We start from the raw sequence: 27133 nt of genomic DNA, 5'->3' as shown, positions 1-27133 counted from the left end.
CGATGGGAGGTGTCCAGAGTTGGGCTTTGAGGTCCCTTCCAGCCCAAACCATTCCATGATTCTGTGATTTCTTTTGTCACAGGAAATGTTAAATTTCTTATAAATATCCCTTCACTTCAGTATTAAAAAGAATTAAACAGGAAAAGGTTATTTTTTTCTGAGTTTCTGGACAACCTTTAACTGCTTACTTTTTTGGCGTTTGTCTGTAGTGCAGCTTTATGAAGTTTCTGTAAGTGATGTGTGATGGAAGGAGAATAGGAAAGAACAATAACATTTTATTGGATTCCTCACTTAAGGCAGCATGGTGCAAAGCTCAAAGCTAATGAAATTCATGTTTAAATTAGTATCTGGCCAATTTTCAGACCCATTTTAGAAGCTCAAAACTCGATGTTTAAATCATATCCATCAATGGATATTAATTGATGCTTAAAATCATATCTTTCCAGTTTTCAGGCTTGAGGATGAGACAGCAGCTCCATGCTCATCCCAAGAAGTTCTTTCCCAGGGAAGATGGACACTAGTATGAAGGGAGATGCTGACATCCTGCCATACCAGCAGCGCCCAGGGATGGGAGGTGACTGGAGGCAGCAGGGCAGAAGGAAATTCCCTGCTCTCTTCTCGGGGTAAGCTGAGTTCTTAACCCAGTACGGTATGTGCTTTTTCACACAGGCATTTGCCCATGTTACCTGTTGTCACGTGTGGTTATGAGGGCTCTCCACACGTATGGTAGATGTGCTCCCGTGTCTGTTCTTGCCATGGCGTGTGCAAAGCAGTGCGGGAGATGATCTGCTCCATCTCAAATGGTGTGAGTGCTTAAAATCCAAGACCAGGGTGAAGAAATCCACGTGTCAGTACTAGAGAATGAAAATCTCAGTGTGGCTTGTAGCTCTAGGATGTTTTTATATATTCAAACTCCCAGTACCTGAAGGGGACCTACAAGAAAGCTGGGGAGGGGCTGTTTACAAAGGCTTGTAGTGATAGGATGAGGGGCAACAGGTACGAACTGGAGAGAGGCAGATTTAGACTGGACATAAGGGGGAATTTTTTTTGTGATGAGGCTCTGGAACAGGTTGCCCAGGGAAGCTGTGGCTGCCCCATCCCTGGAGGTGTTCAAGGCCAGGTTGGATGGGGCTCTGAGTGACCTCATCCAGTGGGATGTCCCTGCCCATGGCACGGAGTGGAACAGGATGGGCTTTAAGGTCCCTTCCAACCAAAACTATTCTATGATTCTGTGATTCTATGAGAACTACACCTCCTGGCCAGGCAATCAAAGGCACCCTGGAGCAGAGCTGGTCTGTTACGTGCACATTGCACACTCAGTACTTGCTGTGCCCTGTTGGCGATATCAGTATGAAAAAGCAAACAATCCGAAGCAAGGACAAAGTGGCTTTGTTACCTAAACAGGTATCTGGAAGATGGGCCTTTGCCAAGCAGTGTAAATTTAATCTCTTCTTTTTAAACCTTCTTCCATTTGATTTAGTACTTTTTATGTTTGTTTTTTGGTTGTTCAGAGGAGCTTGGACCTGGGTTTTGGGTTAAGAGAGACACGTTCTTTCGTTTTGCATTTATTTAAGACATTGCAAGGCACCCCAGTCAGCAGTGAAAGTGAGAACAGCAGCTACGCCTAATAAATTTGTCCTGATCTCCTTCGAAAACCAGCGAGGTCACAGCGGGCAGGGTGGAGGGAGGCTGGATTTACCCCGGGTGTTTATAAACAAACCGGCAGCCACCGGCTGAAAGCGCTGAGGGCTGCGGGCACTCCGCACGCCCTGCGGCTCTGCCGGGACTTGGCACGAACCGGGAGTCTCCGGTAGCGGAGCAAAACCGCAGCTCCGGGCGGAGCGGGACGGGGCGGCAGCGGCCGTTGGAGGTGGGCGATGGAGGTGGCGCTGCCTCCTCCTCCTTTCTGTCCCCGGCAGAGCGGGCGGTGCAGGCGGAGCTGCCCCAGACCCGTTCCCGGGCGCTGGGGGCAGTGCTGCCCCGTTCCCATTCCCGTCCTTATCCCCATTCCCGAGCGCTGCCCCGTCCCGGTCCCATTTTCATTCCCGTTCCCGGGCGCTGGGGCGGCGCTGCCCCATTCCCGTCCCTCTTCCCGTTCCCGGGGACTGGGTGTGGGCGCTGCCCCGTCCCCTTTCCCGTTCCCGGGCGCTGGGGAGGGTGCTGCCCCCTTCCCGTCCCCGGGCGCTGGGGGCGGTGCTGCCCCGTCCCGGTGCCCGGTGCCGTCCCCGCCCCCGTGACGCGGTGCCTGGCGCGGCCCCGCCCGCTGACGCCGCGCAGCCCCGCAGCCATGGGGCCGCTCCGCCGCCTCCTGCTGCTGCTGCTGCTGCTGCTGCTGCCCGGGCACGGGGTGAGCGGGGCACGGGGCGAGCGGGGCCGCGGGGAACCATTTGAGTCGTGGGGCGTCCGGGTTGGAGCTGGTCCAGAGGAGGCCACGGGGATGATCCGAGGACAGGCTGAGAGAGTTGGGGTTGTTCAGCCTGGAGACGAGAAGGCTCTGGGGAGACCTTAGAGCAGCTTCCAGCACTGAAAGGGGCTCCAGGAAAGCTGGGGAGGGACTTTTTACGAGGCGTGGAGTGATGGGATGAGGGCGAATGGCTTTAAATTGCAATGTCTAATATAGATTAGGAAGAAATAAGAGGGTGGAGAGGAGCTGGAGCAGGTTGTCCAGAGAAGTTATGGCTTCCCCATCCGTAGAGGTGTTAAAGGCCAGGCTGGATGGGGCTTGGAGTAGCCTGATCCAGTGGGAGGTGTTCCTGCCCATCGCAAGAGGTGGAATTGGATGGGCTTTGAGGTCCCTTCCAACCCAAACCATCTCATGGTTCCACGATTCTCACTTGCCATCAACCAGAACCCTTAGATCCCATCCCTGGAGGTGTTCAAGGCCAGGTTGGATGAGGTTTTGATCCAGTGGTAGGTGTCCCTATCCGCGGCAGAGGGTGGAACTTGATGGGCTTTGAGATCTCTTCCAACCCAAACCATTCTCTGATTTTGAACAGCGAAGACAGTGGCATGGTCTGGGTGTATGTAGGGTTGGTTGGTATCCAAAAAGGAAGTACAGTTCTAAATCCAAAGGTGAGAAACAAAGTGCACAAGTCGCTGCCCTACAAAACCTCTTAAGAAATAACCAGGTCGGTTATAAGGTATTGCGTAGAGCAATAAAAGCATTGGGAATGCTGGAACTGGTGTGAAGCAGATGGAATGCTGAGCATATTATTTGTACGGAGGTAATAACTTCTAAACAGAGTACTGTAAAATGGGTGCTGTCTGCTGTGTGTGTACTGAGATGGAACACCAGGTCTTCAAAAATGCAATTCTGAAAGGTCCTGCTCTTTGCAAGTTCTCAGGATTAGGAGACAATGAAGAAGCCAGCTGGCATTCACTGTTTGCATTACAGGGAGGTGTAGCAGAGGCAAGTTTTAGGTTATGTTCTTTGATGGATTGTTCATTGTTACCTGAAAATGCTGGTGCAATATAGGGGTTAGAGTTCACCTTAAGCAAAGCTGAAAGCTTTGTTTTTAGCCTGGGATCTAATAGCTCTGCTCCCCTTTTTCAAAGGTAAACGCATTTTGTAGTGCAGCTGTGTACTGTACCTCCTGTTTTTACTTCATTAGGAAAAAATTAAATGTAATCTGTCAACAAAAATTGCTTTATGACTCTGCAATAAAGATTTTAATGTCTTTGTCTTAGTTTGGGCTGATATCTGACAGGTCCCTGACAGGCTTGGGGTTCAGATATTGCAGGAAAAACACTGATCTGCAACTCATTAGGTTTTAAAAAATAGTACTCAATAAGAATACTAAGAAGTATTTTTAAGTACTAAAAACACTTTTTGAATCAACAAGTTATTTCTGAGTTGTGTGTAATTTTACTTCCATAGTTAGAGAAATTGGACTGGAGCCCTGGAAGAATTCAGCCCCTTTTTTCTGTGGATTTCTCTTTCCTCTTGGCTGCCCTGCCTGCTTACCTCAGATCAGTATCTGATCTTGGGTTCTCAGGTTCTCTGTTTCTTTTCTCGGCTCTCAGCCTTGTCTTTTTGCTCTGCCAGCTGTAGTCCTCACCGTGGTTTCCAGGCTGAAATCTATTCTGTTCTGCAGGCCCTTTTCAGAACTGGGTTTGATCTCTGTGATCAAACCTGTGTCCCAGTCATCTCACCTGTAATTAACCCACTTAACTGGGAAGAATTATTTAGAACTATTAATGCCGCTTGAGTAATAAATTCCCATGAAAAAGACTTGCATACAATTCTTGGTATGGAGGTCACGTGAAAAACAGGAGACTTCCTAAATACTTTTGCAGATTGTTTTCTGTAGATTTAAGAGTTCTGGTGATGATCTGCCTGTATTCTCTTTGTCCAGTAAATGTACTCTTTGTTTCTTTATAACCCAACTTTAATATTGTTTTCCTACAATTTATAGATGTTCGTACAAGAGCTTTCTTTCCTGTCCTTTCTTTACAAGATGAAATGTTATTTCTTGCTATTCAGGTGACACAGTGCGTAGCCCTTGGAATTGTCCTGCAGATGATGGGAACACATTATAAGAGGGTGACATCTCAAATACCTCAATAAGAAATGCAAGAGAGCTATCAGTAAATAAGCACTCGCTGCAAACATCATTTAGTAATGATTTACAGCTCTGTAGCTTGAAAAAAAAGGCTTGGTTTTGTGAGCCATGGGCATTCCAAACTCTGCCTGTTTCTCTTTTAACATGGAGTCAGTGCAACTCAAAAATAGCTGCCTCTCTGGGATTAAACTGGCGTTTGGAACATTAGTCTATTTGCTCCCACAGGCTGAGGGACTGGTTTAAGTGCTCGGTGACCTGGTGTGTGCGGGCTGCATCTGGCACAGAAAAACCCTGGCCTTAGCCAGGTGTGTTGCCTACTACTGGGTTCTTTATCCAGGCAGGAGGTGTTTGGCCAGTTAATCAATCAATAGGCATGAAAACCTGTGTGAGACAGCAGCAGGTTTTAAAGACAATATCTTCAGTCGCTATGTCAACTAACATAAATGTATTTTATTTGATTTGCAGATCTCTTTGATCACTCAAAAAAAAAAAAGCTACCTCAAGTTTCAGGTTTTTTTACAGGGAGGGGAAATGCAAACTTGTCTTCCACACCTAAAACTATCATGGACAGCTCTGTCCTGCAGTGTAAATGTGTGTACTTGCAACTTTGTCCTTCTACTCATGGTTGCTGGTGTTTTTGTGAATATTGAAATAAGTTTTGGTTTTACAGAGAGACCCATGTCTGAAAACACCCTGGAGTTTGTGGTGTGGAGCACCACTTTAAGTTCAGTCCCGTCAGAGGGTGGTTGGAGTGGAATTCCCATAGTTATCAGTTTTTCCTGCTGTAGTATGAGTGGGTACATGAATGTAAAGTCTCTGGAACTGAGTCATAGTGGTGGGGAGAAATGGCTAACAGAAACACACTGGAGTTTAAATTAAGATGAAGAGATGTGTAGAGTTGATTTCACTTTTGAAAGAAGATATAGTTCATTTTCTGTCAGCTTTCTTTCGTATATTAACTCTGTTATCAGTTACACTGAAAAGCTTCCCCCAGCAGTTCAGTAAAGTTCATAAAGAGTTTCTTCACAGCATGGCTTTGTTATGTATGGTGTTAGCCTCTAGCCTGGCAATGGAATTAGAGGATAGCTGTCAAAACAAGGTTGCTGAATCATATGCTGTCTGTGATGGATATGCCAATTGCTTGCAGCGTTTGCTAATGTTTAAAAATGCTTTGTCTCCTTATCAGTTTATTGATGTGGTTGCAGTAGCAGAAATGATGGTATAGGCCTTTTCTTAGTGGGAGGAAAGTGTCTGGTGCTGGTAATGCTGAAATTTTTTTTTCATAGTTTCCCAGTAAAGGCAAATGTACCATCTGATGTGTATTACGCTAATTATGGAGTAAGGAATGTTGGATTTTTTCCTCGAGTGAATGTATATGTTGTGAACTTTTTTCTTTGGTAAGCCAGGCATTCCCAAAGAAATGATGGGGATGTAAATTGCAGTTGGCAAACCACCCATCCTTTATCATCCATCAGACCTTACACGTTAAGTTGGGTGAACGTGTGCCTACTTCAGACTCTGAAGAGAGACAGTCATTACCTGCTAACACGTAGCACTGCGATTGGTTTACTGGTGAGCACTCAATTATTTCTATGAAATCAGTCCTTCTTCTCAGAGCCAGTGCCGCCACCAAGCACCCCGTGTCGCTGTGAGGTGTTTCGGTACTTGCAGGACCTCTTGTGGCATCACCCTCACAGCGAAACGTATTTCTGGGTTACAGAATAGTAACCTCGAGGAACAGAGTGGCCTAGTTTGCCTTCTGTCTGCTGTGTCCGCTGACTTCAGTGGGATTTGTGCATACCCAGCAACCTGCATTTCAAACGTACTGGTTTTAAGCAGATAAATTAATGGAAGAAATTATTCCTGTGGGTATCTGTTTTCTTCTAACACAATGAAACAGAACAGGGCATTGCTCTGCTAACCCTTAGAAGAATCTGAAATGTTGTGGTGAGTGGAAATAATCTTTGCTGAACTGTGCCACAGACACACCAGAACTTGTTTTGCAGCTTGCGCTGACTTTTGTTTGACTCCCTTGGTCCTTCAGAATTGTTTGGAGCCATTTGGGTTTTTTACATGTAGGGCATAAGCTTCAGCAGTGTCAGTGTATTCCTTAGCTGGTTAATCCCAAGTGCATTTTCAGCTGCTTTGAAAAGTATGAATGAATGGAAGAGTTTTAATATATGGTATTGTATGTATTTTGTCTGTGTGCAAGTGAGGTGAAGGAAAGCATTAGTAAAAAGTGATGCAGGGACAAAGTGGGTTCGAGTGGACAGCATGAGCTCAGCAGAAGCAGTGACACTGCCCAGCTGCATTTGGAAGGTAAGAGGAGCGTGCTGTGGCAGAATCCTTTTGTCAGTGGAATCTGTGTGCCTTTGTGCTGAGTTCGCTCCTTGGGCAGTGTTCCAGAGCCCTTGGAAGAGAAGGTGATCCCTCTGGCTGTTTGGACCTAACAGGCTTTCAGAGTCCTGATCTATTCTGCTCCCTTCGTGCTTTTTTCCTGCCTCAGGAAGAGTTCCCACTTTCCTGTTGGTCACAAAGAGGTAGAAGGCACCGTAAGTACGGGAGCTGGGAGTGGCATTTTCCCTCCCAAACGAAGGATGTTACACTGTAAAACTCAGAAACCCCAATTTCCTGCTCTTAGTCACATCTGAGAAGTTTCTAGTTCATTGTGGGCAACATTCAGGTGTTATCTGGTTTTCAACAGAAAAACTTCTTCAGCGCTGTTTTTCTTTATCATTCAGCTCGTACGTCATCTAAAAGCTCTCTTATACCTCTGACTGCAGAATGTGCGGAGGAGCGTTGGTACTTTCTGTTTGATCCCAAGTATCAGAGCCTTGTAAAATGTCAATAATCGACAAGACAATATTGATTACTGATGTTTTAGAGAGTTTCAGAGCTCACATTTAATTCCATACTTTCTATGGCCTTGATGACAACAAACAGACACTCAAATGTTAAATATGAAAGTCTTAAATTTACAGGAAGTAGTGTTCCATACACTACGTGTTACTGGTATTTGATATGCAGCCATAATCACGGTGGCTATTTTACAGGCACGTTTTTTGTGAAGATGATACGTGCTCTAGTCACTTCTCGGTAAGATGACGGGAGGAGAACGTGCTCCGTGGATAATCTACTGAGTCTGTAAGATAAGATGATGAAAGATAAGAAAAACTTGTGCAGAGTGTAAAAAGTAGCTTAGAAAAACAATCTTGGTCTGTATACATAGAAGATTGCTATATGCTGTATTTTATTTGCAACTAAACTTCAACACCAGTCAATCCATTCTGGGTGTCAAATTCCCACCTGCAATTTAAAGGAACTTCAAGAATTTTCACTTCCTGTCTTTAACTGTTGGATATTCTTGCTCAACTTAGTATTTCACTCCAGATGCAGTTTCACTGTGTTTGTTAACTGAAACAGTTTGGATGATGGATGGATTTGGTGTGTCTTTTCTGGTAGAAAAGCAAACGGTCATTCTAGTCCTTTAAATTACATGCTTTTTGGTTCATGGAGCAGGCTTAGGGGGACATAGGTCTATCACGAAGAAGCAAGTATTTCTTGTGTTCCCTGCTCTGCATAATGTGCAGGATTTATACCATATAACGTACTGTATTGAAACATTGTCAAAAAATGTTTTCTGCCTTATCTGTGAATCTGATGGAAGAAGAATTAAATTCTATGAAACAGAGATTTTTTTGTGAGTACAGATGCAGTGAAAATGCACATTTTTTTTTGGTGTGAGAAAGCAGAAATCTGCTTGTCAGAGGCCTGGATAAAAAACAATTTATAAGAAGTTGTTCAGATGTTGCGGTTCATTGTTCATTAGACTCTCACAGATGTGGGCTTCAACGACTGCCTGCTGGCTGGTGTTAGGCAACCAGTGGCAGTTGAGTGATGGTTAATTAAATGCTGTTAACCCAGCAGGCGCGGCTGGTTTGGGCAATTAGTTGAAATTCAGAGTTGGACTATTCATTCAGTGTCTGTGGTTCATGTTTTCGCTTTGTTTCTGTTTTGTAAGCCCAGAGCCCTGCAGACAGCATTTTACAACTGAGGCTTCCAAGTTATTTCATTTGTTACAAAGCTTCTGAGGTAATAGTTAAAGAAATCAAGTAACTGTTACATCTTACCTAAAACAAAAGCCTGAGGGGGAAAATACCTATTTTTATGCATTAAGTTTATATTAGCTTGAAATTAAACTGCCTTTTCAACATTTTTGTGTGTAGGAGGAAGGAATTCCTTATCTGTTATGAATCACTGGGAATCAGAATTGCCTGGATTTTTGGTTGTTTGGTTTGTTTTTTTTTGTTATAGTAGTTTGCTTTAACGAGAGTAATAAATTTTACAAAAGAATGAGAACTCGTAACACTACAATCGAGCCTCTCTTTGTTCTTACATACACATCGGTCATTAGGCTAGAAAGTTCCTAAGTTCAGTTCTGATTGGTATTGTCTCAAGCTGCGTATTTACAGGCCAGCGAGGGAGGAGCTGTTATTCAATGCACCTGGTTAACACTGCAAAATTTAATTCCAGATGCAGCTGTAAATATTTGATTGAAGTGCAGGTGTTTGTGCAGCCTACCTAATTTAACTACATCAGATAATGAAAATTATATTTATGTGTTAAGCTACATCTTTTCCCTGGGCTTCCAGCAGTTATTTCTGATATATCATTTGTGTATTGTTGATTTGTGCATTCATTTTCTCTGTGCTGTGTATTTTACAGTTGTCTGCTCCAGCTGTTTTCAGTATGACTGGCAAGAATCATGTATGATATTTGTAGGTGTGAACTGAAAGCTGGCAAGTTATTAGTGTATTATATTCTTCTTTTAGCTTTGTGCTTTAGCTGGTAGTCTGACACTGCAGTAGAGTTCCACTAAAAACATACAGTTTTTCAAAGAAAGTAATTCCCGTATCTGTGCATTTTAATTTGGCAGTTGGGTATTCTGCTTTGCAGTAGTTCTAACATGACTGATAACTGTTTCTTACAATTTAAGTCATTGTTATGTGAAATGCATACACTTTTATTTCATGAACTATGGTAGGATAAGGATTATATTTAACCGTGAAACTCCCTGAACCGGGCAGGTGGCTCACAGATGAGTGATGCAGATGCAGGCTACAAATGACAAGTTACTCGAGACTTGGTATATGGAAACAGATCAGTTGTAGGGCATATGAGATCATCTTTAGGCAGAAAGAGAAGAGTAGATGTTAATTTAACATGTTTTTTTTCTGCCCTGTGCTATGAAACACCTGGGACCCAGCCACACTGTTCCCACGATAACTGCATGGTTCTGAGTCCTTCATGTTTGTATGATACCCTTTGATTAAAATCACGTGCTCTGCAATAGCCGGGCTCAAGAGCTGCTTGTACTGTAGGAATAACAGCAGGCACCAAAAGCCCCGTACATGGACGCATAAATACAGAGTGGCAGAATTATCAGAATGTCAAACTGAGATTTGAGTCCTGCAGCTAACTGCTTTCTAGGGGGTCTGTGGATGTGTTAAAACATATGGGCTTTCTTAGTGTTATTTACTGTGTGCTGCAGAAGTACGGTGTTGGGAGACAGGTATAAAAACACAACTAAGAGGCTTAACAGTATGGATTTCCTCCAGCTTTTAAGCTGTGTCTACCCTAAGTATTCTGCCCTTGCTCAGAGACAGTATCCATACTTGCAGCTCCATCCTGTCTCTCAGCCACAGTCAGCACTGTAGAATATTCATCATCTTTCGGTTTTATATATCCTTGTTCTACTGAGCCAATGTCTTTTCATCTCTAGGGAACTAAACCTTGGCAAAGTGTTTTCTGTTTGCTTGGTAGTAGCATGGTTTTGACAACACTTAGGCTCTCTGAGCTGCTTTTGAGTTCATTACACTAGCTAATTCGGTCTTCATGATGGTTCTTTCCTGGATCAGCCCTCTCTCTAGTTTCGCTGGCTCTAGTACAAGAAGTCTTTGGTATAAAATTGAAATGGAAGTTTAGATTAAGCATCTCCCAGTTTGTCTCTAGGGGAACTTAACACTGTAAGCAGTTCCATAACATTTACAGGGAGAAGCAAGTAAGAATGAACTGAATTCAAAGGGGAAAGAAAGTTGTGCAGTCTATGTGATTAAAACCAAATGAAGTTCTAGACAACGTACTGTATGACAGGTAGGAGTGAACTCTGACGTAAATGATTATATTCAGCGTATGGGTTTTTCTTTTGCAGGACACCAGCTCAGTAACTGTGCCAGAAACCCTATTGTTTGTTTCAACACTTGATGGAAGTTTGCATGCTGTCAGCAAGAGGACAGGAGCAATCAAGTGGACTTTAAAAGAAGGTGAGCAGGAGGTGTCTGATGCGCTTGACTCAGTAACAGTAACAACACAGAGTAGATGTCAGATGAGAGTGTCAGCTGGTGGAACTGGTTGCGAAGGGCTTGCATCAATTTGTCTTTGGCATACCCTACATTCAGTGGTACAGTGGATAACATGCAAATCTCTGGTCTTTTTTTTTTATGTGATAGATGTTTAGGAACAGAGCAGTCTCTTAAGTAAAAGAGCTGCACTCGTGTAAAGAAATGTAACATCACTCTGTGACTGGAAGTGATTTTGTAATTTCAGTTTTTGAGCAGAGATAGCTCTTCCTGTCTTCATGAAAAATTCAGTATTTAATACAAATTTGTTTTAGTGGGACTCTGATTACGTGTGGTAGAAGTGGCTATAGCACTTTTTCATCACTTCTGGAAATAACTTGGAAAGCAGGTCAGATGGAAAGGAGTTACAGTGATTGCATCATTCTGCCCTCTATTTTTAAGCCTGATGTCAGTTTAGTGGGAGAGCTGAAATAGTAGGAAATGGGTTGTGTGTATGGGATGTCTGCAGTACAAACTGGTTGCTCTTATTTGTGAAGCCGTTCATATTTGAATGCAAACCCACTAGACTAAAAGTGAATTTCATAAATGAACATGAATGCTTTTGTAGCTTCTCTTGGAGTAAAAAGCACTGTAGGCTGGCACAGTGTCTTGGTGTGAACTCGCCGTTCACTCTTGCACACCGACATTTTCTGGCCAAGGGTAAGAAAATGTCTCTATTTGAACACTTGTCCGCTTGCACTGAGTGAAGCAATTGAGCTGAGCCTTGTCTCGCTGTGACAGGTCAGAACATGTTCTATACCCATCTCTTTGTCTTTCCCACTCTTGGTTCCTGAGCTATGGGCTCAGTCTTGGGCTTTTTTGTGTCAGGCCTCGCAATTCATGTGGTTTGAGAAGCTGTGGAAGTCACATGAAGTGCTGCACTGGCATTCATCGGGAAGAGAGCATTTTATTACTGCACTTAAGCAGCATGTTATTTAACAAAGGGCAATTAATATACTTTTTATTTTTATTGGGGAAAAAAACAAGGCAGTGTTCATTATCAGGCAGTAGTTAAACAAGCATGAAAATCTTGCCATGTGTGGTTTATTTTAATGCAGTGCTGAAGCTTATCTTAGGTGTGCAGAGTAAATGAGCCAGTGGTTATCACCACAGTAATGTGTTTTGGTTTCCTGCCTTCATGTGGCGCTGGCAAGAAGGGCAGCGTGACAACTTGTGCTCCCCATAAAGCAGATAGAAAATGGGTCAGTTAGTAATAGGAATCTGGTAGTTCAGGAACAAAGGTACATTCACCACAGTTATGTGTAGCAAGATTGTGGGCTTATTTGTTGAGGGTGCTTAATACCTTCATTTCCTCTTGGCTTTGATGGATCCCGTGATCTGACAGCTCTCGGGATTTTTCAGTGGCCGGGTAACTGATGTTGCTTATTCCCTGGGCCTTGGAAAGCTGGAATATGGTTGGGAAGTTTATAGAGAGAACCCTCATTCCTTCTCCTCCCAAATTTCTGAGAGGCCTCTGCTTCTGCTGTGGCCCCACACCACCACCTTGTATTGAAAGGCTGTGTAAAAGGGGTGGTGCGCATTTAAGATCAGAGATGAAATAAGGCTCTTAGAGCCATCTCTGGTCAATAAAAGGAGCTGTCAGCTCTAGTGGCAGTGTGATAGGCTCCCATGTTTGCTGCACTTGCCACCAGCGAGTTACTTGGTGAGAATCCTCAGTAAGATGAGTTAGACTCAGATCTCTTCCCCGAAATTACTAGAAATGAAACTACTTCTATTGTTTCCTGTATATCTCTTTGAAAGATACAAGGGCACAGCACTTTAGGTTTGCTTTTCCTTGCAGGTAAGATGGAGATTGTGATGAGTGAGTCAGAATGTGGAGAATGCTTTTGTCCTTACTGTCAGACTTCATATTCTGATTTCAGTGTGAGCCATCTTTGTGAAAAATCATCTGATACACCTTTGTTAGCTCAAGAGCTTTGATGAATGAGCAGAATATTGAATTTTGAGATGTTAAGAATGTAGTGTTTCAGACTGTGCTTTTGGACAGAGTATTTCTCTGTTCTTCAGACTGTCACTTTGTGTCCTGCTCTACTGGTCATAGCGATATCTTTCTTTTCATTCACCAGCTACTTAAAAGCTTTTCCGCTAAGAATTAATGCGAAGTAATTTGCCAGAAGAACATATAATATTTATGTATTTGGCTCTAGATTTAGAGCCAGCAGAAATATTGTTATGATCAAGCAAAAAATGATGGCCTACAATCAATTTTCATTTCTGAAACCTTACTCGTAACCTATAGACTTTAGCAGGCTGGTTATGATAAGACAAAGATATTAATGCTTAATGGTATGCAATATGTAGATTTTAAAGGGCAAATCTGAGATCTGTAGATCATGCTTTAATAATTGGTAGTGGTTAGTCTCAGGCAAGCAGCAATATTTTTGTGTGTAGCTGTAAATTAATGAAGATTGTCAAAACAATTGTGGAACAGTGCTTTTTTCAACAAATTCTAGAGGATAAATTGTTAGTATCTCTAACCTCATTTACTGTAATTGCAAGAGCAGGTGAGGATGGCATGGTTTTAAATTGGCCTGTTAGCCCAAATCTCATGGCAGGGCCTCAGGTCAGGAAACATTTTTTTCCAGCTCACTCCAGTGGGGAGTGACTCATTTGCTGTTTCAGAATTCCTCACTTCTCCTTTTCAGTCACTGGTTCTTTCTGAGAGCACAGTACAGTGGTGAAAGTATGCAACCCTATCTGGTGCATGAAAAAAGACGTGGGTTTTGGTCAAAGGGCAAGTTTTATCTTATAGTGTGTTTGTGAAATACAGTGAAAAGTCAAGCGCATTATATTTAGCGTTATGGTTTTAGTTTCAAAAATTGCATATATGGCTTTTTTCCATGTGTGTATGCAAAATATGGGTTAGAATTATCTCAGAATAACCTGAAATGTGTCGTACGCTTCTACCCACTCACAAGCAAATGATAAAGGCACAAATATTTTCTGGCTATCATGCAACCAAAATTTTATCTGCCTGCTGCCAGGGACATCTGCTTGCTGCCAGGTCAAATTGTTCATTTTAGGAAAGCGTAACTAAGCCCAATGATTTACTAACTTGCTGCACAGTCATTATGTTAACAGGTTTCTAGTAACTGCTGTACTTCTATAAACAGAGTGCTAGAATGAATCTATATAATTTAGGATCAATGTCCCTTTCATTCATTTTTCTTGACACATTTATTTTACAAATATTTTTCTTAGCTTGTAAAAGTTAAAGCTTTTCCATTCTTACAGGACAACATTCTTGAAGTCCCACAATGACGAAGAGGATGTGTCAGCAGTCTTTTTAATGACAATTTTTATTCTGCTGATGCCCTTGAACTTCCTGTGCTTGTGGGCATTAATATGCTTTGCTGAATTAATTTAACAGACAGTGTCAGTGGCAATAGTTTTACTAATGGTGTGTGCCTGTGCTTGTTTAAACACAGGTGTGTTACCAGATCATAAAGCTGAAGCTGGTCTGTATTGAGTTGTAGGATTTTAATACAGAAATCATTAAATACTCTGCCTTAGTGCAGGGAAAACAACTTGGAAGCTTGTGGAAATATCTATAGAAAACTCGATCTTCCATCCAGCACTGGAGATATTTACAGGATGGTGCCCTGCTTCCTAATGCCCCCCCCCCCCATGGTTTTGACATCTTTTTTCTTAGTTTAGAAAGCGGAAAGCTTTTGGGCAGGATATAGTACCGAAAACTTTATGTAGGACGTTGCAAGAAATTGGCTTTTCCCCTGCTGCAGGGAATGGAAGCTTAAGGGAGAGACAGATAGATTTTTATCACAGTTCTATCCCATGTTCTCTGTAAAGTTTTTGTTCCTATACAGAATACTGATCGCTTTGTTCTGTGGTTATCGCTGTTGTTGGCATTGGAACAGATGGGGCCTGTTAGAATGACTTGGCTAATTACAGGGAACTGCGGTTCAGGGAGATTTTGAAAGCAGGATTACGTGATTCCAGACTCGGCATGTTAACACTTGAGCTGTTGAAGAGAAGATAAGGCTTCAGTTCTCTGACTTTTGCAAGAATTTTTTTCCGTTTGATCCGTTGTGGAGCAAAAGGTGGTGTCAGTTATAGCACGATTCATTCTTTCACTAGTCTCTGTTCAAGCATATGAAGAGCACTGTAAGACTTGACAACATTAAATTAAACTCAAGAATCTCTTTTTATTTCACAGTGAGATCTGATTTCAAAACAAACATTGAAATAAAGTTGGAAAATGTCCCAAACCACATGAAAGTGAATGTGAGGAGTTCATTGTCTGTCTTCAAAGTTCAGGAGTTCCTCAGGGTTCAAGATCATGAGTGTTAAGAAAATGAGAAAATTTACATGACCCCTGTAGCTAAAAATGTAGACAAATTGCTTTCCACAGCTTGTCTTTCCAGTTGGATGGTGCTAGTAGCGAAGGAATTCCTTTCACTTCAGAAAATAAACTGCATCAGTTTGTATTCATGTGTGAATAGCCTCATGCATGGAAATAAATATTGATAATCAATGCTTTCTAACTGTTCATATGCAACACTTAAATGTTGCAGGAAGCCATCATAATAAGCTGTATTTTGATCTGTATTTTGATCTGTATGCCAGTAAGTACTAACATTTCCTGCTGCTTTGTAATAACATCTTAATCTGTTCCGTCTACTTCTTTTTATCGTTGTTAATAAATCAAATTTCAATTACTGAGAAAACAAGTAAAAGCAGGTTTTTTTTCATTTCTGACGAAACACTGTTGTTCTTGATATTGAAGACATGGTACTAAAGAAAAGTTTAAGGGCCTCTCGTAAACATGATGGTTCTGTGCAGCACACACTGAACAGCTTGGACCTTGTCGTAAGGCTTCACTCATGTCTGAGATGCAGGAGTGCTCAGAAAAACTCAGTAGAGAAGTTAAAGGGACATTCAAGGGATTTCTGGCGTTGTTAATTAAAGTTAATGAAATGGGTATAAGTGACATTTATCCAACAGCTTTTGGAAATATAAGCTTGACAGTAAAAGCTTAATGTAAGTAAATATTATGTGTGCATGTATGTGTGTGTTCTTTTACTGTTATGGTACTATGTGGTCAATAAAATCATGCAACACTTACGAGATCTTTGAGATGGCTGGAGCAGTGTGGAAAGGTTTTTTTGTAAAAGTAGATTGCCGAGTCTTAGAAAACACAATGAAGTCAAGTTATTGGTCCACTAGTGCTGTGCCGTATTATTATTATTCGCTGGACTTTGGGGGAAGAGAGGGAACTCTTGGAAAGTGTTACTAACCAAGCTGTCCTGGAAATGTCATGGGCAAACCAGGATCAGTTGCTAGAAAACATAATCTGTCTTTTGAAATTTCCTGTGATTGTTCAAGTTTTCCTGAGCATTCTTTGAAAAAACTCTGAAATACTAGTTTGTTCGAGGAAATCACATTCTGGCCTGTTTTGCTGTAGAGGGTGTGTTGAGTATGTCAGTAACGGTGCTGTCAGAAAATTTGGATAGTATTAATTTTGCATTGTAATTTCATATAACAACATCACACCTCCATTCAATTCAGAGCATAAGCAATCCTTTTATTAAAATCAAATTTCAAAGTTTCTGAAGATAATTTGGACAAGAACCTGTTCTCTTATCCTTTGCCTAGGCTGACTGGAAAGTGATTTTAAAGAGAACCTGCATTACAATACTTAAACAATGTATAAGCAGTCAGTTGTTCTTTCAAAAACAAGTTGTGCAGCTTTGTTATCACCAGTGATGGCTTGAGTAGGAGATGTTTGCAGATAGGACAAGATTGCTCAAGCACTGTTGATAAAGATTGCTGGTATCTGGCAATAGTCATCGTCACTGCAGGCAACGGGTCATTTTTCATCAAGTGAGATGCTTTCTGTGTAATCAGTTAATCAAGAGACAGTTTATTTGGTGTTTGCCTTTAGCAACACTTGTAGCATTTGCATTGAATCTTCCTTCAGCTGGGGCAGGTGCCATTTTCTGCTGGTTTATGATGCTTTTTTCTCCCACAAAACTGTGAGAGTTTCCCTTCCCATGAAGCATTCATGATTACAAAACCTCTAACATGGTCTTTAGTGTCTCTTTCTTCTTGTATTTAGTTTCGCCTAGACTTATAGATACATTGAGTATATAAACTGGATGTCTGTTTGCCTCTAGTAGTTCAGCCTCGCAGTTGAACTCCGGAATTGAACTGCTTTATATAATGATCAGCTAATGCTTTTTTCTTGCTTCCTTGTCTTCAGCAATGATGTTCTAAGTCACCATGTGTTGCATTAGATATCATAAAGCTCATGGAACCCTTGAAGCAAACACTGAGAAGTAATTGGCATTTAATCAACTGTAAATTTGGAGCAGGGGATCCCTCCCAACATAAATCAAAGCTAGTTTCTTCGCACAAGGAATAGAAAAGAATTGCTTGCTGTAGTCAATGGAATAAAGGTCTGACTAAGCAGCGTCATCTGTAGAGACAGATACGTAATGATGAATCACTTGGCTCCTTTGTTTGAATGTTAATTATTAGTAGGACTTTTCAGTGTGTGCTCAAGTTCTCAATAAATAAACTCTCCGCTGGGTTTCTTCCCAGAGCTGGCACAGCTCTGCAGGCTCCCTGCATTAGAGGGAGTCCGTTGGGGTGGAGGGAGGCTGTTTGGTGCTGTTCTTGCCAGTGCAGTGGTGAGTGACCATGAGAAGAGGAGCGAGCACGGGTCTTAACAAGATTGCTTGCTGAGCAGTGAGTTTGCTTGCTGGAGTATGATCCAGTGTTTGAGTAGTGCCAACTCCCTCTCCGGTTGATGGGTTTGTTCCCAAAAGTTTAATATGCTTTTGAGTAGTTTATTCTGACAGCTTTGAGGATGTCTGGAACACTGTTTAGGCTTAAAGAGGGAAAAAAGAATAATATATATATGTAGTTATGTTTTGAGCAAAGCTGCTCTGGGTGTGTTTGCTGTTGTGAAAGAAATTTAATGAGAATCAAAGTAGCTTTACTGTAATTCCTCATATTGTGCTTTCTTTATGTCTCCGATACATGTGCACATACGTTTTTCAGCTGCATTGCTGCTAGAGATCTGTTTGGGTAGGATTTTCTCAGTTTTTTTTAATCTGTTTTGAAGAAAAAGGGACAAAGGCTGCTGTCAAACCCAGCAGTTTGTCTGGTGCCGTATTATAGTGCAGGGTGATAGAGACTTTGTAAGACCCATGTAATGATCCCTGAATTTCTTGTTCTTGTCTTGCTTAGCTCTGCAAATATCACAGTACAGTCAGGCTGCTCAGAATCTCTGCCAGCTTCCCAGTCAGAAGCTCTCAAAATCATCAGTTTTCCTCCTGTTGCATCATGGTGTTTGCATGGAAACAGGGCTGGTGAAAAAACAGTATTTGTTTGCTTGGTTATCTTCTTACTCAGGCCTGTTCTGGTGTAAAGGGTTGATTTTGCCCTGCAGCAGTGGAGAGTCCTCGTATCCTCATGACTTTAGAGTTACTTTCTGCCAATATACCCATAAATAAGGACACACATTTGTCTTGGAAGTTGTGAAAGATGTCTCACAAATCTGGGAACTTTTGTGCTTTTGGCATCAAGATTGAAAATCCTGTGGTTCGGGGGATTTTGAGGCCTCAGATAGTAATTTTGAGGTCACACCACCTCACATAAAAAACATGTTACTGTTCTTAATTTACCTTTCAATTTATAAGAATTTAGATATAGCATTGTCAATTTTAGTTTCATGACTTGTTTTTGATGATGAAAGCGAAATCACTTGGATCACTCGGAACACTAATGATTGTGAAATTGTTTCCAAATCTTTTGATTTTTATGTAATGTGGATTCTTGAATAAATTTTAGTGGGAAGATTATTTAAGTGAAAAGATCAGGTTTTAAATAATTTTGTGTAGCCAGTGGCAGACTTCTCTTTTTCTTTTCACTGACGTGCTGAGGTTTTATCTTGGATTGGGAAGTGGAACTAAGTTTTCTGTGACTTGCATCAGTCTTGCCCGTCAGACGCTGGCAGTCTGCCAGTTCTGCTCAGTGAGGGTAGCATGAGACTTGCTGTTTGTACCTTGCATTTCAAATCAAATGTGGAGTTGGCTAGAAAGTGTGTGCTTATCTGCCTGCTACACAAGGTGCTTGAATCAAGAGTAGCAAAGTTTTGTGAAATATAGATTAAAAAAGCACTGGGTTGGCTTTGTTGTAGGAAAATATCAAGATAGGTACTTTAATATCGCTGTTCTCACAATCTCTGCAGACTTTACATGAGCTGTAGCTCGTTTTTAAGTAAGATTGGTTGTAGAAGCCTGGGCAGGGACAGTGGTTGCCTGCTGGGCTGCCAGTGATCACGCAGGCATGTGGGAAGAGAGAGGTTTTATTAATGTGTACAGGCAGTTCTGACAGACTGTGTGCTCTGCCCAGGTGAGAAATAAGGAGAAAACCCAAGATCCAGTACAGTACTGCTGTCTGGTCTGCTCCCAGGGGCTGCTGCGGGTGATGTGAATGAAACTGAGCAAAGAACTTCAGAAGACTTAAAACTTCTCAGCTGCTTTGTGCTTTTCCACTTTAGCAGCTGAGTTTCACGACCAAGCAGGAGACCATGGAGGCTGCTGAGATGGCCGCTTCCAGAGTCCGTACATCACTATTTCAAAAAGGAGCAAGTTGTTTCAGACCTGACTTAATCCTGTATCTAGCAAGTTCAAGGAACTGAATTTCCAGTATTATGACTTTATCTTTTTCTGTTTATACAGACCCTGTTCTCCAAGTGCCAATACATGTGGAAGAGTAAGTCTGTTCCCTTTATCTCATTTACTGCTTGTTTGAATTCACTGACATCTTGAAATTTGGTTTAATTTGAACCAAAACAATCTGTATTCTAGAAAGGCTGCATACCTGGCGTCAGTCAGTGTGAGGTGGTTTAGAGAGCAGATGCAGAAAGGATATAAATAACCACATACAATTCTCTTATTTATAGCAGTAAGGAGAAACATCCTGTCTGCAGGCTGTTCCCTCCAGCCCCTGCTCAGGGTTAGAGATCCGGTGTGCAAACTGTGCCACGATCTTAACTGAACAGAAAATGCCAGGAACAGCTTGGGAGCAGTTTCTGCATTTTTTGCCTATTCTGTTAGAATAAAAGACTAAAATTAGTGAAGCTACCAGAATCTTCAGTGAAACCCTCAAGCTGTTACTTCAGAGTAGCTCCTTTAGCTTACCAATTTTGCTTTTAACTAGGGAATCGGGGCTTTAGCTTTGTGTCTCTGAACTCAGTGGTAACATCCTTGCTTTTTTGTGGGTTTTTTTGATGTTGGGGTTTGGGGTGGTTTACTTGTAGTTGGAGGAGTTCCCATTGCTTCTCAGATTTACATAGTTCTGGCGGCTCCTTTATTGTTACTTGCCTTCTTTATGCTTTATGGATTTGTTTATTTGATGGATTTCTTTAAATCTGTGGCATTTTAAAAGCATTTAGGTCTTGTTTCCATGCTCTTACCCACCTGATTGCCTGCCACATTTGGATCTTTTGAATTTTCAAATGTGTTTGTAATCTTACATTGTATCAGTTCTGAAACGTCCTTATGTCTTTTCATTTTCATAGTTAATAAATGAAACTTCAAAAAATGGATAGTATTAAGTAAAAAAATTTTGATTAACTTCTCTGCAAAGCCGTAGTTGCTCTCCTGTTCTCAGAGATGCACAGTGAATTTTTTATCACTTATAGTTGCTGCTTAAATCCTAGGCCAGCATTCCTTCCAGACCCAAATGATGGCAGTTTGTATACACTTGGCGGCAAGAATAGTGAAGGCTTGACCGTAAGTATGTTTTTAAAATTGTCTCCTCTCATAATTCCTAGGAAAGTGCCTTGATCAGGACTCACAAAGGAGAAGTCCCCAGGGGATCTTTATGGCAGAATTGTGAAATTCTGCAGGCCTTTGTACTGTTAAATGGAAGGGCATCAGTTCCTTGGAAAAACTTGATCAGAGCAGCCAAATCCCAGCATCCACTGCCTGTACCAGTGCTAGGATACAAGTTTTTGGAGGGACAGTGCCCTGTGCTGTTTTGCTAGCACCCTTGTAGAGTGAAAACATAGTTTATTTTATTAGAGCAGATAGTTACCACTTTTCTTGTGATAGTCAGGAAGTAATTACCACTTGAAAATACTAATAACACTTATGTTATAGTCACCAATATGTGTGACCCGCAGATCCGAGCTAACATCGGACTTTTTTTTCTAAACTTTGTGGTGATACTGAGATAAGACGTTTGGCTTCCCAGAAGTTTCTTTTCTCTGGAAGCTGCAATGATTTCCCTTAAGACCTTTAATATTGTTAAATATTTTAGTATTTACTCACTGCTGCTCCACCCCCTGTACAGCCAGATCAGAACTTGCAAAATGATTCTTGGTTCCTTTCCTGGGTGAATCCAGGAAGCAGCAATGTATTTTAATCTATTGCTTTGTTCTGCTAATCTCCTCTCTTTTTTAATTAAAGTATTTTAATTCCTTTTTTTGAGTCATTAGTATAAAATTTTTAGGCAAGAGTGGAGTGATTTTAGCATGCTAATGTAAACTTAAAAAAGGCCTGACCTTCAGACGGCAAATCACTTTATGCCTGTTTTAGGAGAGACAATTCAACCACTTTATGTTGAAGCCAGACAGTTTTTAAGTGATGATGACCTTAAAACCACGGAGTCTTGGCCTCCGAACCTCTCAGCTGCAAGGAGTTCTTCCATTCCACGTGCACCTCTCCTGTGTAAAATCAGACTCGTCTGTGTGCTGGGTTTGCAGAGCAGGGCCTTGACTTGACATGTTGAGTTCTTAGACGCTAAGAATATACAAACAAACACAATAATACAAACAAACAATACAAACCTGTCATTTGAGATTTCTGAAGTTTTCTGACCACCCTTTTCTGTGAACAAATGTGAAGACTATCACACCAATGCAAATAAGTTTTTGTTGCTGTTTTTTTCCCCTAGAAACTTCCATTTACTATCCCAGAGCTGGTGCAGGCATCTCCCTGTCGCAGTTCAGATGGAATCCTGTACATGGGTGAGCTCAAGTTCTGTTGCTTTTACATTGCAGTATGTTCAGCGACTAGAAAATGTAGGGACTGTCGGACAGACTGTGTGGAAATATGCTTTATTTTAGATACAAGTTAATAGTTTTGGAACAGCTTTTCTGATGACAGAAAATCTGATCAATCTAGAATTCAGTTACTCTTTGAAGATTAAAACCAACTACTTTTCCTGAAAGAGAAAGCAGTTTTTCTCAACAGTGAATAGCCTGTGTGGCATTTCAGTTTCTTGAGATGCTGTCTTTCAGCAAAAAGCAACTTCTGCTTAGTCGTCTTATGCTTATAAATGTCATTGACTGCCTGTTAGTTATAATTACATTAGAAATCCCATTGCAACACAGTGAAGACATCCTTCATTGTCTGAGATACAGTCAGTTCACGTATACTACAAATAATAACAAATTTGTGGCTTACTGTCCTGACTCATTCCTGATGGATTTGGGAGGAAAAAGGGAGAAAGGAGGACAGTTGTTGCAACAGTAGATGTGTGAAGGATCAGGATGAACTTAGCATTTTTTTTTAGTCTCCTGATGAAGGGCTAATACCTGCTCCTGGTTCTCCACTTTGCATCTCTCCAGTAAAGGAGTGAAAAATGTTTAATCAAAGCTTCTAAACAGAACAGGCATTTTAGCATCAAAGAAATATTTAAGGTCACAGCTCATGTAATCTTGAGTGGGACTTTAGGATTACAATTCTTGATTTAAAATGTGCAGACCCTCATAATTTTTTTCTACCTGCTGTCCTTTGACATTAGCACTTATGTCTCCTCTTCTGCTTGCCCACAGTATTTACTGTTCCAAGTATTGTATTTAGTCTTTCTTGTCGATATTTGAGATTAGCCAGCATTAAAAATGCTTTATTCATGCTAAGTTCATGAGCCTACTAAAGGAAAAAGAAGTGGAAGTGCACTTGGTGGAAGAGCAGTTTTCTAACTGAATGGTAACATGGCTTACATTATGATTTCAGGTAAAAAGCAGGATATTTGGTACGTGATTGACCTCATGACTGGGGAGAAACAGCAGACCTTGACTTCCTCGTTTGCAGAAAGTCTTTGCCCATCAGCATCCCTCCTGTATCTTGGGAGAACAGGTCATATGCTTCTCTTTCTGCAGCTCAGAAGAAAATGTGGTGTTGTCATTGTTTTTTAAATTTCAGTTCATAACAAATGACATTGTGATTGGTTCAGGTTTTCAAGTTTATTTCTTAGAAAAACTTCCGTAAATTATGATTTTAGGCTGTACACAGAAAAATTATTAAGTCCTTACAGCAGCAGAAAGATAGTTTTTTGAACTTTAGCAGTAGGCACAGTCCATTATTATCCTTGTTGACTAAGTGGCATTCCTATTCTATTTAACAGTGCGTTCCAGTAGCAGCTGTGAACGAAGTTTGCTTTGTAACATACAACTTCTATTAAAAACTGTTTAAAGAAAATGCAGATGCAGTGTATCCATCGATTGCAAATGCAGCATTCTAAGTAACTGTTAAAGTTAGACAAAGAACATGGAGGTGTTGACTGGTAAAAAGGAACAAGTGTTATACTCTTGGTCTTTAACCATTATTAATGTGCTTTCTAAGTGTGAGAGTTCAGTTACAGAACATGACATGCTGAATTTTAGAGCGCAGGGACTGGAAACTTGTAAGTAAAACAAAGTACATCAGGAGAAGCTATGCAGTAAGGACAAAATTCTGGCAGCGTGGGCAGTCGCTGTCTGCAGGGCTTGTGCCGCTGTTCCGGAAGATCAGTGTAGGAGTGGATTGGCTGTTATCCTTAACAGCTCTGAAATGTTTATTTATCAGGAGTGTTGGGAAATTCAAATGCAGAGAGCAGTCAGTGGCATTTTGAAGAGTGTCTCAGATTTGAGATGGTTGATTCTATTCTCTCATAGGTTTTTTTCTTCACAGACTGTATATTTTTTAACAGAATACACGATCACAATGTATGACACCAAGAAGAAGGAGCTGCGATGGAATGCCACCTATTTTGATTATGCAGCTACTTTGCCCGATGAAGACATAAAATACAGTAAGATCTTAATTGCTTCATTTTTTGGTTTGTTTTGATTTGTTTCCCCCTTCCACACATTGACCGTGGGTTTTGCACTCAGGCAAAAATGTTCTGATTTTATTCTATAAAGAATAAGTCAAGCCATCTGCCTGGTTTTTGTGCAGTTAATATGCACCTGCCAGTTCTTATCTTGTACGGGTAACGTCTAGACCCTGTTAGATACTTTCAGGTAAATTGAATCTAAGAAGGTGCAGCTCTTGAAGTTGTGATTCTTTAAAGTTTAGTGACACATGGCAGGAGAGGAATCAAATCTCAACTGTGGTGCACGCTCAGGAAGTGCTATCGCAGTGCTGTTGTGTTGCAGTTGGACTTCTATCAACCCAATTCTGACAACTGATTCTCTAATCGGCTGTTCTTTTGCAATGTAAGGTATAAGGGGCTCCACAGTTAACATGAGGCTTGAACTGTTAATGTATTATTAAACCGTGCGTCTGCAGCACTGCAGATAATCTCCTGTGTATTTGTATGTTGCAGAGATGTCCCACTTTGTGTCTAACGGAGATGGGCTGGTGGTCACCGTAGATAGCGAGTCGGGGGATGTGCTGTGGATTCAGAATTATGCTTCTCCTGTGGTAGCTTTTTACATCTGGCAACGTGAAGGATTACGGAAAGTGATGCACACGAACGTGGGGATAGAAACTCTGCGATACTTGACGTTCATGTCTGGGGAGGTTGGACACATTACCAAGTGGAAATACCCTTTCCCAAAGGAAACAGAGACCAAGAGCAAATTGACGTGAGCATCGCTATTCCTATTATTCTCACTGTCTGTCAGAGCTTTGTCATTACAACCTGACTTGCATACATTGAGTTAAGGGTTGTCCTACAAGCTTCAGGATGGTGAAAAGAATACATGAAAGCAGCTGTAGTTCTCCAGCTGTCATTTTGTATCATGTAAACTTTTGCTATCTAAAGGCAGTGATCAAAAAAAAAAAATCTATCATAAGCTTAGCAAATGTACATTCATAACTGTTATCTGATGTTCTGGATTGAATAGTTCCTTATAATGTGGAATGGAATTGTTTTTTATAATGCCTTTCACTTTATAAAAAACCATGTGTAGCATTTTGGCAAATTCCAGTTATTGAATAATGCAGAAACAGGAGATGAGTTGTGCCAAATGAGTAATTGTGACGTGAATAATCAATTAATGGTGCTTTCATAATTCAAAATAATGGCTTCATGGTCTGGCAGTGCTTAAATAATTTTACAGGTCTGAGTTTTCAAGATATAAATGTTGATTTGAGAAACTCATGCATTAGTTCTGCAGGATTGTGTTGCTAAGGTTTTAGCTAAGATGGTAAAACATCCATTTGTGTGCTCCTTTCTAACGTTGATTGTTCTTTCCCAGACCAACTCTATATGTAGGGAGATACTCCACAAGTCTGTATGCATCGCCATCCATGGTGCATGAAGGAGTAACTGTTGTGGTAAGTTGGGAGCTGCAAGAGTTGATAGACACCTGCATAAACTGTCCTGGGTTTAAAAAAGAAAGTGGAACGGAAACATAGACAAAAATATGTTTTAAAAAGACAACTTTGTAGACTGGCAAAGGGATCCCATTAAAATAGAAAATAAATCACTGAAGGCTGCACATATACAGAAATTTGGTTTTAAATTGCAAGTTGCTATCATGAAATGCATCACAAATTAAGTATTTAATGAAACAATTAACAGTAAGCCTTAGAATGTCTGACCATATTTCAGGAATTGTTTCAAATGCTGCAAGGAGGTAACTGTAGCTCACCAGGCACAGTGCCAGGCAAGATTAGGAGGAATGGACCTGAGGTTGCTATGCAGCATTGTTGGCACATTGTGGTTAATGCTAAAATTGAAGTTTTGTTCATCAAAGTCACTCCCTGTAGATAGGAAATGGTATCAGTGTTTTGTTTTGCTCACACTGTGCCTGCCCAGGTAGGAAATAAAGCTCCTGTTTAACTTTCCTAAAAAAAGAGAGAGTAATCTCTTCTCCTAGGCAACCTGCAACTGGGAAGGTCTAATGTCCAAGGTTGTTGAAGCAGCTGCCAAGTGCCTAATAGCAGTGTTTACTTCCAGTGACTTTGCTGCCAGTAATTTTTGCTTGCCCACCGATTTTGACCTCCATTCTTTTATTTAGTTGCCTATTTAAATACTATAGGCACACAGTGCTCCCTTAATTGTAACGACGATCTGTCTCTCTAGCCCCGCGGCAGTGCCTTCCCCTTACTGGAGGGACCACAAACAGAAGGAGTCACGATTGAAGACAATGGCGAGTGTGTTATCACCCCCAGCACAGATGTGAAGTTTTCAGGCAGACTGAAAGCCAAGACCAAACTCAGCTACTGGAACGACTGGCTCCTCATAGGTATGCAGGGTGGCATTGCCATCTAGTGGGCTCTGCTAATCCAGACCTCGGAGTTCTTCAGCTGCTGGAAATCAGCCGCTGTGACTGCCTGAACTCAGCAATTACTGAATTCTAGTAATCCTTTCAAATTCATCTTTATTTGCATATGAATTGATATCTTTAAGCATACAACCACATACTGTTTTTTCTAAGGCCCCTGCTGTATGCAGCGCGTAGGATGAAGAGTGCGTAGCTCAGTATGTGGAAAGTTGTTTGTTGTTTATTTGCCCCCTCCTTTAGAGAGAGGGATAGGTAATGTATTATTTACTATAAATACTATATCCTGGTTCCTTTGGATGCTTTTGTTGTGCATGATGTTACCCTTATTGTCATCATAAGGATCAGACATTCAGGTTTTCCCCGTTTTGTAAATGGAGGATTAGGGCACAGGGGCTTAAGATAGCTATTTATTAATAAAGTATCAGCCTGTCCTGTGTGTCCGAAATCCCAACATTTTGGAATTGACTTTTCAGGGCATTTACAATTTTCCTTCAAAATTGAACTGTCTGAAGTTCAGTTTTAGGTGATGCAAGTTCATGATGCAGTCACAGATGCCATAGGGTCTCTTGTGACAGCAATAGGATGTAGCTTTCAGTTTCCTTAACTGCCACCTTTCTCTCCTTGTGATCCCTTTCTTTAATACTGCTCCACTCTTGCAGTGTGTCAGGCAGTTCCCT

The 27133-nt window shown here is 41.3% G+C and overlaps 1 protein-coding gene across 3 annotated transcripts in view; it reads left to right on the top strand.

Annotated features, from left to right (window-relative positions):
• Positions 1-2221: 2221 nt before the first annotated feature.
• The window catches only part of ERN1 (endoplasmic reticulum to nucleus signaling 1), a 33158-nt gene continuing 8246 nt past the window's right edge, over positions 2222-27133 (top strand). For 2 of the 3 annotated variants that reach the window (XM_054083393.1, XM_054083392.1), the window contains exons 1-10: positions 2222-2347; positions 10774-10885; positions 19690-19723; positions 20673-20745; positions 21911-21983; positions 22975-23097; positions 23930-24031; positions 24548-24809; positions 25425-25503; positions 26255-26417. In XM_054083393.1, coding sequence (XP_053939368.1) covers positions 2288-2347; positions 10774-10885; positions 19690-19723; positions 20673-20745; positions 21911-21983; positions 22975-23097; positions 23930-24031; positions 24548-24809; positions 25425-25503; positions 26255-26417 — 1081 coding nt within the window. In that variant the 5' untranslated portion in view covers positions 2222-2287. Of the gene's footprint in view, positions 2348-10773; positions 10886-19689; positions 19724-20672; positions 20746-21910; positions 21984-22974; positions 23098-23910; positions 24032-24547; positions 24810-25424; positions 25504-26254; positions 26418-27133 lie in introns of those variants that run through there. The other variant, XM_054083394.1, reaches the window with a different exon arrangement.

Source organism: Cuculus canorus, chromosome 18 (genome assembly GCF_017976375.1).
Source record: "Cuculus canorus isolate bCucCan1 chromosome 18, bCucCan1.pri, whole genome shotgun sequence".
In the NCBI taxonomy this organism is placed as follows: domain Eukaryota; kingdom Metazoa; phylum Chordata; class Aves; order Cuculiformes; family Cuculidae; genus Cuculus; species Cuculus canorus.
The sequence above is the reverse complement of the archived record's forward strand: the minus strand, read 5'-3'. Positions and strand labels throughout refer to the sequence as shown.